Here is a 13,302-nt window from a genome sequence, read left to right on the forward strand (position 1 = left end):
TGAGCTTATTGAGGAACTTTTTGAAGAATGATCTGTGGCAAAGCGAATCCAGTGGGGCAGAAGCATGTGGGACTGCACATCTCAACTGTGCCTCTAACATTCCAAAATTCATCCCATTTTGTTCTGGTTTGGTTTTTGAGAAGGTGTGGGGAAGGTAATTTAATATGAGCAAAGACTTTAACATGAATTCGAGTGTATTTAGAGTCAGTTGGTGATGCCTGGCTGGTTCCTGTGGGGAGGGGAAGAGAGAGTATGTAGGAATTAGCATGAGCAATGAATACATTTGAATTTATCTTACTGTCTTAAGCTGTAAACACAAAAGAACAAACTTATCTCTCAGTGTCATAAAAGCCAGTCCTTTCTACACCCTTAAAACACAGCCCATGAGTAAGGCCCTGTGCTGGTTTGGGCTGAAGTAGAGTTAAGTTTCTGCACAGTGGCTGATATGGGGCTGTGTTTGGGTTTTGTGCTGAGCACAGAGAGAGACCATGGGCCAACGCTGCCTCCGGAGAGCCACGTTCTAATCTTACTCCTGGGCCAGGGATGAAAAGAGTTTGGTGGTCTCAGCCTAATCCCCAGTGGAACTTGGTCCACAGCGACGAAACACCACAGAGTTTGGTGTAATCCTGCTTAACAAGCAGTTTGTTCCCAGCCCAGACCTGGGCCTGGGCTGCTCTGGGTTTGGCCAGTGGCAAACCCTCGTGGTCCTGCCCAGCCTGGCACTCACACTCTGTGTGAGGATTGAACTGCACACAGAAACCTAAAACAGAATCTGAAGCCTGCAAATATTGAATCAGGCCTTGTGAGCTATTGTGTGCCTCGTGTGAGGGCACTCCCTGTCCTGCTCTGTGTTCACAGTGCTGGGCTGGGGCAGCTGACAGTTCTCTGAGCTCTTGGATGCTCTCCGAGAGGCCCAGAGGAGTCTCCCAAACCCATTTTGTCATGCTCAGCTCAAGTCACCCTGGATTGAAGCAATGCTAAAACATAAAGAAAAACGAAATGCATGAAGTGAGTGCTACGGAAAATTTTGCTCATCTTCCTCTTCCTTTAGTAAAGGGTAAATTGTAGCCCTTTTTTTGTGGCAGAAAAGCACATTTTCTTGCTCTGTTTGAAGCTTTGTCTCAGCCAGCTCTGTAACGTGTCCAATGGCTCGATGTTTCACAGGCTTTTTAGCTGATGATTAGATACTTTGACAAACCCTTCACATTTCTCCTGGAAGCCAGAAGACAAAATGTGCTAGGAATAACAATTCTAAGCCTGCATAGCTTACTTGTGAGTAGGGTTTCAGAGTGTGACAGAAAATGTTTGCTTTTGAAGAGAGAAAATGCTCTGAGACACACAAAAAGATTTTATGTGTTTTAGACCGTAATGTTTGAATTATTCACACCTTCTGGGGATATTGACCCAAACTAGCTTTGTTTCCAAGGATGGAAACCTTAGCCAGGAGTCTGAACTTCTGTTCACTATGGTCCTGTCTTTTCTCTGCCCTTTAAATCATCTTCATTCAAATCAGTTGAGTTTCATCTGTGTAAATGAGTAGAGAATTGAGCCCAAAGCAGCAAGTTAAATTTCTAGGTGGTGTGTCATCAAAGCTGAAAATGTTACCTCAGTGTGAAGATGATTCTTCTAAAATAATGTAGGGCTACAAAGGCTAATTCTAATCAGTTCAGGGCTCAGAATAAAACCTGAGGCTTTGAAGGTTTGCTTTGTTTTATCTCACAGAACGTGTGTATTTCTCTGTGTTTGATGTATAATAATATTTTCTGATTAAAAACTATTAGGCCACCACTTAAGCCTATAAATCTCCTGTTATGCTGTTGTGGAAGCAGTGAAGCTTATTCTCTAGCAGGCAGTGACACCCTTGGGTTTAGCAAGGTCCTTCAGTATATGATGAGCATAAAGCATGAGAGGACCCTCACATTCAAAGGTGGTTTGTGTTAACACAGCCAGTGCTAAATGCCATCACCTCTGCAGTCAGGCTCTTCCTTAACACCTCCTCTACTTTGGGTATTACTTTCCTCTCTTGTCCTGTAGCCTGGACATGTATAAATTCGCAGGTAAGCTCAATATTAGAATTGTTGCCATTTTCATTTCATCACATTGTAATGAAGTTTATATTTTGCATTATCTGTTTATTTATTCATTGCTGGATTTAATCTAGATATACTTCATTAGTCGTATTATAACGAAGGTGATTTATCAGTTGTCATTTTGAGTGACTTGTTTTCAAGAGCTTGGTATAAAGAACTTCTTGCCCTGGATTTCCCACTTGCATCCCTTTGGATAAGCATTGCATCCTCATTGCATCACTGTGCTGGTCACTGCCATCATCCTACCCAAGTGTTCCTGTGTCTTAGGATGATGACACAAACACTGCTGAGGTGACTTTTTCCTGTTATGCATACACAGAGCACCCCTGAATCTGCTGAAACCACAGAGCTAAAAAGCCAAAAACTTAAAGGACAATGCTTAGAATGTGGTTTGTAGGAAGACTAACGTTACCTCTGGATGCTGTTCCCTTCTCTCTGGAAGCTCACACATGTCACTAAGGAAATAAACACTGGGATTTCTCAAGTAGACAAAATTCTTACTTTTAAATTTGAATGGAGCTTTCTGGAGCTTTATTTTTTGCCTGGAAATGGTGCTCTGATTGCTGAGAAATGTTAGGAGGAATTTAGAACATTCCTTGCTCAGAGCTTTGCCAATAGTGGAGTTTGCAAATGGAAAGAAAAGAGCTTGACCTTAAACCAGAAGAAGAGCCTAAGTGGTGACATATTCTGCTGATTAAATACTAGCAGTGTGAGATCTGTTTATATAGGAGCAAAGAAATAATGCAGATCTAACTTTGAAGAGAAACTCTGGACTACTAATATAAAGACTTATTTCTTTTACAAAGATATAAATAACCTGACATCAAACAAGAGGATGGAACTGTTTGATGGAATACTCTTGTTACGGGAATGAGATGCACAGCTCCTGTTCAATAAAGTTAGCTGTAGTTAGGGCAAATGAGAATTGACAGCTATATAAATGATAAGGACATGGAAAAGAAACATTAGGAGTTCCCATACCAACAGTGCCATTTTAGGATCCAAGTGTTTACAATGGCCACGGTGAAGTTTGGAACCACAGGTCACCCAAGAGCAGAGCAGGCAGGGAGTGCCCCTTGGAGGACATGAGCTCTGGGGCTGAGCAGACTGTCTGAATGTGGAACACACTCCAGCACAAGGGCACGTTTTAGTGCTTCGTTCCAGAAAAATAAAAGGCAGTTCTTTTGGGAAGGATGTTTTTCTAGAAAGCTGTATTTGTTTCTGAGTGCCCATGGAACACACCACTTCATCCATAGGTTTTCCTCCAAGAGCCAAAGAAAGTTTTGCTTCTGAAAGTTTGAAAGTTTGCAAAGTTAGGATTCAACTCCATTTCCCTGTATCCACGTCAGTATCATTTTGTCTCTGTTTTCACTTGATAAAAAAGTTACAACTTCTAAAAGCCAAAATGAGTAAAAGCAGCAGCAGCAGCAGAGCTCTGAGAACACAGCATTGCTCTGCAGGGTTAGTCACGCTAGAGCAGTGCACTCAGGTGACTGGTAAGGTTTTGTTCAGATCTTGACATTTGGGGTTTTCGTGGCTACAGATGTCACTTCTCTCCTTGGCAATATTTTTCCATTCTCTGCTCTCAGATTTCCCTTTCTTGTGTGACTGAATGAAACTGATGGGCTGCAGAAAGCTTCTCTCAGTCCCATGCTGGCCCTGCTGCTGGGGAGGCACTCCAGGGGCTTGGGTGGCAGCTCAGAGTTGCTGGATGTTGTCCCTTATCTTCTTATTTGGACATTCCCCTTACTGCTGCAGATCTGATGTGTTGTTCCTGTGCCCTAGCAGTGCCACTGCTGCCAGCTGTCCATTTGCTCCAAGCTGTCCAAGGTTTGGGAAGCTCTCAGAATCACTTAGCTCTTTGTTTTGCCCTTGCATAGACAAAAGCTTACTCCTGGCTTTCTCTTCTTCCTGACCAGAGAATTAATGAGCTGCTTCCCAAGATAATTCCAGTGGTTTTATTGTATATATTGACAGAAATATCTGACATGAGTGATGTCTTTACAGAGCTGCAAATGTCCAAGTGAAACGAGAAAACCTAAATCCACCAGTAGAACTAGACTAAATATTGGTCTAAAAATCAGCACTTCCATTCTGCAGTAATCCTGGACTAACCTTGCGTAGTACACAAGCAGTGAAAAAGTTCTTGCTCTGAGACTGAACCATTTTTTTTGCTATTTGTAGTAAAATGTTTGACCATATGTAACATGCATGCATAGAACCATTGGAAACCAATTTGGGATTGTAATCTTCTTTAAGTCTCTGGAAAGTTGCGGGCAGAGGTTTCAATTCAGTTAATTTCTCTGTTTTTAAATGCTTTATGGATGTGCAGTTACAACTTGGAAACAGAAGCTTAGGCTATCACCAGAAGTGTTACCCCATAGTTAAGATAAATTACAAGGCAGTTTGATTGAGCTGCTAGTTCTGATAAATTAGTAGCATACATCTGCATTACATGTCTAATTAGAACATGTGAATGTATGAGTGATATGAATACATGAACTTCAGTTTGACTAATTCTTGTTCAGTATTTCACATACAGTCACTCCTCAGCCTTCTGGCTGACATTTCAGTTTTCTCAATGAAATTCCTGTTTATCACTTACAAGATGCTTATACACAGTTATCTGATGAGGAAAATCTGGTTTTAAATGCTAGAGGATTCTTATTTTCATTGTCTGTAAAAGTAACTGTTGACTTGGTCAGATTTGACATGTAACTGCTGGGACTTTCTGTGGTCATTGCCATATCATCCAAAGGATCTGGATCCTGATAGTTATGAGGATTTTATTACCCTCCTTTGACAAATATATATATATATATATATGCATTTAAAAGCAATGGTAGTTTTCACTGATGGTAAAGGGAATGCAGAGAAAGATTAAATGAAGCACAAATATATGTATTTATGGAGTGTAAGTAGGATCATCTTTCCCTTGCTAGTTCTCAGGCAGAGGTTCCCCTGTGTGTGCCAGTGTTGTCTCCCTGCCCTTAGAAGAAAAGGAGCTGCATTTCTATGATTCTCATTCCTGCAGGAGCATCAGGAAGTTATTTTGGGGCCCTTGGAGGTTCACTGAGAAATGAAATGAGCTGCAACATTCCCCTCTGCTACCCAAAGGAAAATTGTACCCAAGGGGTTTGGGCCCATATGGTTTATTAGTCCTCTAGCAAAGACCTTCAGTCCTGGGAAGTTCTCCTTTGCAAGGTGCCAGGAAGCAGTGGCAGGAGAGGAAGGCTGCTGGAGCTGTCCTGGTGGGAATACAAGGAAGAGCTGCCCAATCCTGGATGGAATATCCTTGCAGCAGTCACCTCAGGTGTGTGGCCAGACACCCCAGTTGGGTGACAGGGGAAGCCTCAGCACCCAGTGGAATGATGAGCTCCCCACACAACTTTATGGCTGTTCCATACCACAAGGAGCCTTTAATTTTTTTTGATTGATTGTCCTTTTTTATTGCTCAAGTGCTGTGTGGCATATTGCTGGCTTTTGTCATTGCAGGCTGTTTTGAAAGACTGACTTTTATTCTGCTTCAGGCTCTCACAGCGAGAAGAATTGCAGCAAACGGCCAAGCAATACACTGCATGGTGAATATTGGCCCAAGTAAACGTGAGGAAAACATGGATTCCTTCTAGAGACTTCAGAAATCATGAATCATGCTTTCCTCAGTGATAAACTTCAGAAACAGCAGTACAGTGCATTGGATGATTGTTGCACTTGTGAGAGCAGAGTGCATTTCCCAGAGAGTCACACGGGAGCATGGATTGCTGGGAGGGCAGAGGAGAGAGCCTGACCCACTGGCTAGTGGAGATTAGGCAAATTAGCAGGACCTGCCGGAGGCTATAAACTGGTGGGAGTGACAGAGGATAACTGATAGGCAAGCTTGAAAGGTGTTGCTCAGTGAAAAGTTCCCCCAGGTCATCACATCAGTCACGTGCTGGACAGTTGGCTCCGCAGCGTGCATGGAGTAGGAGACCTGGAAATTCAGAGAGACACCAAGCAGAGAAAATTGGAGTGTTAAAAGAGAGGAGTGAAGCTGCTCTAGCCTGTCCTTTTCAGCAGGGTTTTCCATTGAGAGCAGACAGGCCGTTGGTCAGTGCTTTGTGGTGTGTTAGCCCTGAGTCTCTCCACCTCCAAGCTGTGTCAGGGCCTGGGGCTTGGCTGGGAGCACAAAGGAAACTTCATTAATTCACCATGTGTCTCTTACCTGTGCTTAGTTTGGGTTTTCACAGGGTTGTTCTAACATTTACAGTGTGTTGGGCCATAAATAAGCTAAGCTAAACTGGAATTTATTCTGTCTAAGCACAGGCAAAACAAACCAAGTTGTATGAATATCTATAGATTCTTGAGAGTAAGCAACAATTTCAAAAGAAATATAGAAAACGAGTGTGAGTTGCCTGCTGTGGATTGAAAAAAAAAATGTAGCTTGGACTGATTTGATAAGTCTCAATTCAGAAAAAGAAAACCACAAGCAAATATTAGTGGGACCTGGGCAGAGAGCTGAAGTTAAGCAGGTGCTTAAACGCTTGGCTGTACAGAACTGCAGTGATTTAATTAGGATCTCGTTACGTCTGACAGGCATATCTGACTTTCAGGCTAGAGAGAGCCACAAGAAAAGCTAGTTCTAGGTAAATGTGCCTGGGTCCCAGCATGTGGCAGGGGAGAGGCAAGCTGGGTTTCAGCAAGGAGTTTGGACCTCGTGTTAGAGCAGTTTGTAAGATGAGTGTTCAATATTCCAGGCCTGCAGAACTCTCTGGGATCATTAAGCCTAGTGACTGTTGTAAAAAAAAAAAAAAAGGGGGGCGGAGGGAAAAAAGTCAAGAAAGAGAAGTGCAAGTTTTTAATTTGTTTTCTTTGCTGTTCATCTGCGAAGTCAAGTGCTGGACTTCACTTTCTCCACCCGCTGACAGTGAAATGAGGAGTATGTGCTCTGCTACAGGTTTATTTGCTTGGGTTTTTTCCACTCAGGGGTGACTCATAGGTTTTTTTCTTCAGAGTACATAATATAGTGTATCAGGTTTAGTAGCTGCATTAGTACAACGAGCTGAAATCATTAAATTGATTCCACATGTGATAAAGACCAGATTAAACCAGGCAGCAGCCCTTGTCCATACCTTCCTACCTCTGGTGCTGATAACATCGTCGTAGTAAAAATGTTGGAAAGAAAAAGATAATGAAATAATAATTCTATAGAAGCAATTTGGGTATCTGCAGTGTTAATTTGGCAAGAGTTTACTAACTATCCGTGGCATTTTGGGACAGGTAAAGGAAGTGAAATGAAAAATGAAAAGTCCCCAAAGCTTCATTGCCATTACAGGGTGTAGTGGCTGTTAAAAAGAAATCAGTTCTGTTGTTTTGTCCTGGACCAGAAATAGAATTGGAGTCATTTTAGTACAATTACCAGTAAGTACTTTTCTGATTGTTGAATGTACCACAGAAAAATATATTTGTATACTAACCATGCTGATCAGTTTACAATTCCAGCAGCACTCCCAGGCTCAGAGAGCACCTCCTGCTCGTGGGGTGGCAACTAATGGGGTCAGAGTCAGCCAAATGCTTCAGAGAGAGATTCCCCTCAAAACAGTATGTTAATTGTCACTTATTTATCTGTCTTTGAAAAATTCCTCCTGTCTTTAAAGACCTTAAAACATCGCCACCCGTATTTTTGGAAGGTTTTCAGTCTCTTTTTGACTGGTGATCTGAAAAAAATGCAAACCCTTACTTTGTTGATCTTGTATTTAAACTGAACTGCATTATCAAGTTAGTGTGTGCTCTGGAGGTATTGTTAAAAGTGCTTTGAAAACTTGTAAATCCCTGTAATTTATGTTCCCGTGGCCTCAACTGCTTCTTTCTGTCCTTCTGGTTTTAATTTGAATGCAGTCTTGTCTGGGTGTGTACCTGTAAAATTGTGTTTTTCCAAGTACAATTTACAGTCGTGACCCTCAGTTTTACAGTGTTCCAGCCCTATAGGAGCTTCCTCCTATGCTAAAAGCCAACTTTGGGTCAGACAGCTCTTTCATATTGCAGTTGTCTAATCAGGGATTCTTGGAACGGATCCGATTCGGGCACTGCTGAGTTTATCACGAAGCCTTTATGAGAATATCAAGTAAATTGGAAAAGTTCCTTTGCAGGAGAGCAGGAATAGCACTGCCTTATTCCTTCAGATGTACACAGTTGTAAACTTAGCCTCCTTCATGACAACAGGCCCATTTATCTAAACAATTCTCCTTTTAGAGCCAATGGCACTGATAGAAACTGTGATAAGAAATGCAGATGGGAGGATCTCTCTGGGTCTCTCCTTACTGAAACTCCTCGCGGTGCAGCTCACAATCACCTTTTCTTTCTGGGGCCTGAGAATGTGTGGCAGACACCTCCCCTGAAACACAGTCCTCTAATGGCCACTGAGCACTCTAGGACAGGATGGTGGAGCTTTGGGAGGGTTTTTACAGCCCTGGTGATCTCTCTCTGGGTTTTTCCCCCAGTAAAAACATGCTTAGTGTGTTTCCATGGCGTTGGGGTTTTGTGTTTCGTGCTCTAACAACGATAGTCCCTTTGCTATAATTCTTTGTCTTTTGAACTAAGGTATTAAATGATCTATTTTATTGTGATCTGCAGATAATCCCCTTCTCAGTTTCTTGCTGTCTTTTTAAGCGATCCAGGAAAAAGGAGTTTCAGAGCTTTCTATTCCTTATTCCCCCCTGCCATAAAAATGATACTTGCACACTGAAACAGAAGTTATTTGGGCTAAATGTTGTAAGCTTTATTTTTAGTACTTACTCCTCAGCCGTGCTCATTTTTTTAGCATGACTCCAGCACCCTTGGTGGTTAGCAGGAAGAGCAGGGCAGATGGATCACGTGGCTAAGTTTTGCTGTGTTTGTGTTTGCAGCTCATTGTCCAGTCCGGCCGTCACCCCACGGTGCTGCAGAAGCTCTGCCAGTTGCCTTTCCAGTATTTCAGCGATCCTCGTTTAATCAAAGTGCTCTTCCCCTCGCTGATAGCTGCGTGTTACAATAACCCTCAGAACAAGATCATCCTGGAGCAGGAGATGAGCTGTGTTTTGCTGGCCACCTTCATTCAGGTATCTGTTGCAGCAGTGCTGGGGTCACTGCAGCCCTTCCCTCCTTGCTGTGTGTGGGAATCGTTCAACTAAGCCAAACAAGTCAACAGCACTCAAGTACTTTCAGATTCTCTGCAGCTCTTTTCAGACCACAGATTACGCCTGTACTTGAGGCATCTTGTGACACGAAAGGTTGCAGAGCAGATCAGGTTCTGGCTGTCCACAGAGAGCTCTGTGCTCCTGTAGAGCTGCTGGATGCCCTGAGAAGGTTTGATGCTGTTACAGAGCGATTCGTAAAACAGTCAGTTTTTAAACTCCTGCACATGTAGCATATCTGAAATTGGTATATTAATGTGTTTACATCCAAATGTACAGTTGTATACTGTGTACCACAGATTTACAGAGAGAACTGAATAGGAGTGTATATATTCCATGCAGGAAATACACAGAACATATGTTTCTGGTCTGGTCTTGCAATCTTTATTCCTGACACTGAGCTGCCGAGGTCAGTACCAGAACTGCCTGGAAATAAGGGTTTGCAGCATTTCTGCTTCCTTTGTCTAAATTCATAAGCTGCTTTACGTATCAGATTTTTTGCTTGCCTCACGTTTTCCATACCTTTGATTGACTGTTTCCAAGGAATAAATAGAGTTTTCACTTTCCTGTAAAATACTATATGCTTTTAGGACTCTGGTAACTCTGTATCAGTCACTCAAAGTTTACTGTTGTCCATACAGAAGTGTTACTCCAACTCTTTTTTCCTTTTACAGCTAGTCCAGGGATAGGCTACAAATTCGGGAGGGAAGGTACAAGAACTAAATATTGACTCAAAGTAAATAACATCAAATTTGTGAATGAAACTACTTTTTATCCTTTTAATGCTAAAATAATTTCACAGCAGCATTTTTAAAAAAAAACGTTTGGAATTTAGGATTAAAAGAATTTGCTTTATAGTCATGAACTTCTGGTTAAATACACAACCATAATTCATCTTTGACTTTATTGTAGTGAAGCTGCAGATCTCAGTGTAGAAGTTGCAGTGGCAAAAAATAATTTCAGCATTATGAGTAAGTGCAGCAAGTTTAGTTTGGGTTTGTTTCAGCCAAGTGGGGGAAGTGTTCCTTATATGAACAGTTAAGGTTATTTTCCTTGATTTCTGTGCTATAAGAGACGGAATGGCCTGAAAATCCCCAGCAGCTATGGTAGAGCATAAGGTTATTTACAAGGGTCGACGTTACTGATTTGAGTTCTGGTCAGAGAGATATCTCAGGTGCCAAGCCCATGTTCTTGCAGGCTTTTCAAAGAGGTGTTGTAGTGAAATACGGAAGAGCTCTGTGTGCTGGAATGTCCTGTCTTTGCTGACTTCACTGCTGCTTCAGTATTCTGCCCGTTTTCAAACCTCATCCCAGAGAAAATTCTGGAAGGGTCCGAGGAGTGCTCAGATCCTGCACACGCAGAGGAGATTTGCCTCTCTGCTTTTATTTCAACTTGCTGCTGTTTGTCAAGCAAATCTCTCCTTTGGAAGGTTGGGAGAGACTGTCAAATGTCGCCCTGTGACTGGAAAATGAAAGAAGTAGTGCTGTTTGCCTAGAAGTGTGGTGATGTGTACGAATCTAACACTTAAATACAGTGTGTTAAATGTGTGCAGCAACAAGCAAAGGGAAAGCTCTGCTGGATTTCACAGCGACCTCCCTACCCACGGGTGCCCTTCCAGCACCACAACTTTGCTGTCTGGTTTTGTTCCTTCTCTTTCTAGATACACAGAAACATTTACAAATCGTTTAGGAGCATCCACGAGTTGCTCATTCTGTCAGGTGATACTTTCCCTGCTCCGTGAATGCTGCAGCAGGAGGAGGGATCTGTGCTGGGCTGGTGTAATCCGAGGTGGTGCCGAGCGCGGTCGTGTCCTGCTGGCTCCCCACGGCAGCAGGGATCACACCCTGCTCTGGATCACCCCTGGGAGGAATCTCCCATGGTCCCAGGAGGACCCAGGAGGTCCCAGGAGTTCAGGACTCAGGCTCCAGGATCGCTGGGGAGCACAGCCGTGGAAATTGGGATAGTTCACGGATTTCCTAAGAGTGAACTTGGAGTCAGGAGCATAAATCTAACTCACCGTTTGTTTTACAGGAACACAGCTACAGTAAATAAAAACCACAGTGATAACTATTTCCTAAGAGGATATTAAAGCTTTGGTTTCTCTGTTGTGTACTAAAAATATACTTTTTCAAAGCAGCTGTAAATAAAGGTATAAAAATCCACTGTACTTTACAGAATTCAGGTGCTGGCAGTTATATGTAGCAAACAAGGCAGAGTTTGTTCATTTACAGATTTCATAAAGTATTGGTATTTTTCAGTGACTGAAGACTTAAAAATGTTACTTTAATTCCTCTGGTGTAAGACCTGAAAACCTGATGCCTTTTTGTTGGGGTTTTTTTTTCATAGGATTTTGCACAGAGCTCAGGCCAAGTGGATAACCAGTTGTCTCAGCAGAGAGGTAGGTTCAGTGCTCTGTTGACAGAGCAGCAGTTGGGTAACAGAACCTTTAGGTGTTTATATTCTACTGTGATTAAAATTTTTTGCATCTGCATCATGATACAAGAAATAGAGTAATTTGCAGCCTGATTTTGCAGTTTGGGGAGAGGCTCCTGAGCTCACACTCTGACTTACTCGTGGCTTACTCATGTCTTCTTGTCTGCTGCTCCTGCTCCTATCAGGGATTCAGACTGTTAGTCTTTATTAAATGCTCTGTGGTATCAGGTCTTAAATGTGATACTGTACCTGCACATACTGAATCAGCTGTCACAGGGGTGTAGGTTGCAGCAGCCAGTGCAGCCAGGGAGCCAGAAATCCTGTCCTGGAATTGTCCCTGAAACTCTGTCAGTTTGCAGAAGAGTTGTGACTTTTTTTTCCCCCCTCAGTTATTATAAATATTGTTTAAAATGCAGTTAACCTCTTTAGGCTAAACAGTTGAAAGACTGTCAGCTAAGGTGGCTGTTACTTGCTAAACACGTCTGAAATTCAAGTGTTGCTGTGTCTGCTCTCGAGTTGCTGTTGTGCTGCTGCTCCCTCAGAGCAGGCAGAAATCCACCACCATTTGCTCCGTGTGTGGCAGAGGGTGAGCAGTTCTAGGTCTAAAACATAAGCTTTGTGTTTATAAATAAATGATAGGAAATAAAATTAACACAACTTTATAGAGATTTTCACTGGTAGCATTGCACCTCTCAGGCTGAAGCAGTTTGTGCAGTGCCTGCAGCACAAACTTTCCAGGATTGTGCTTGCATGAGAATCTGCTCAAGAAACACCTAAAATCTACGTGGAAAACTGCTTTTTATTTTCACTATTCAAACTGGATGAACTTTTAGAACAAAGCTAACTATGTGGTGACGTATGACTTCGAAACGTTTCCCCAGTTGCGACAAATTTGCCTTAACATAAGCAGGATGATTTTTATCCATTATATCGTTGAACGTGAAGAATGGTGTCCCAAAAAAATGCAATGGGAGCAGTAACAGCAGTGGGAATAAAACCTGAGCACACAGGGTTGATTGCTGGGTGCTGTGCAGGGCTCAGACCCACAAACCTGTGCACGCCGTGTGCTGTGCACGGCCCCAGCAAATTCACTGCTGTAGTGCTCGTGCTGTGAGCTCTGGGGGGTCAGGGGCAAAACCTCTCCCCAGCCCTTTGTGGGGAAAGGATCTGCTGAGCACACAGTGCCCTGAGGCTGCCCAGAGCTGGGCAAGGCTGAGCTGGTCCCTGGTGGGTCCGAGAGCACGAAGGGCGTGAGGATGTCTCATGGAGCAGAGCTGATCCACAGGCTCTCCAATGGAAGCTCCTCAGAGCACTCTGCAGCCGTTTGCACAGCCAGCCCTCGTGGCCTGAGCTCCTCAGGAGTGTCACCCCACGCTCTGAGAAGACCTTGGTAGAGGGAGGAGAGTAAATCTCTGAAAGTATCTCCTATCAGCTGCACGTGCATTATTCTCGTTTTATTGCCATCTTATCTTAAGAGGGAATAACTTGGTCATTTTATGTTCTGTCTCCAACAGAAAAAATTTTCAGTTCTCAAGATTATCTTGAGCTGTCCAACAGATTCCCCCGGCAGTCCTGGGAAGAGGCTCGACAGTTTTTCTTGAAAAAATAAGTGTTGTATTTGGTCTTTAACC

General features: G+C 42.9%; 1 protein-coding gene across 1 annotated transcript in view; it reads left to right on the forward strand.

Moving 5' to 3' along the window:
- SCAPER (S-phase cyclin A-associated protein in the ER) overlaps positions 1 to 13,280 on the forward strand; it is a gene marked incomplete at its 5' end in the record, with an annotated part of 96,991 nt that extends 83,711 nt beyond the window's left edge. The window contains 3 exons of the mRNA XM_009072621.1: positions 8,972 to 9,163; positions 11,585 to 11,636; positions 13,186 to 13,280. Coding sequence (XP_009070869.1) covers positions 8,972 to 9,163; positions 11,585 to 11,636; positions 13,186 to 13,280 — 339 coding nt within the window. The remainder of the gene's footprint in view (positions 1 to 8,971; positions 9,164 to 11,584; positions 11,637 to 13,185) is intronic.
- Positions 13,281 to 13,302: the final 22 nt, after the last annotated feature.

This window comes from Acanthisitta chloris, unplaced genomic scaffold (assembly GCF_000695815.1).
Source record: "Acanthisitta chloris isolate BGI_N310 unplaced genomic scaffold, ASM69581v1 scaffold12864, whole genome shotgun sequence".
NCBI classification, from domain to species: domain Eukaryota; kingdom Metazoa; phylum Chordata; class Aves; order Passeriformes; family Acanthisittidae; genus Acanthisitta; species Acanthisitta chloris.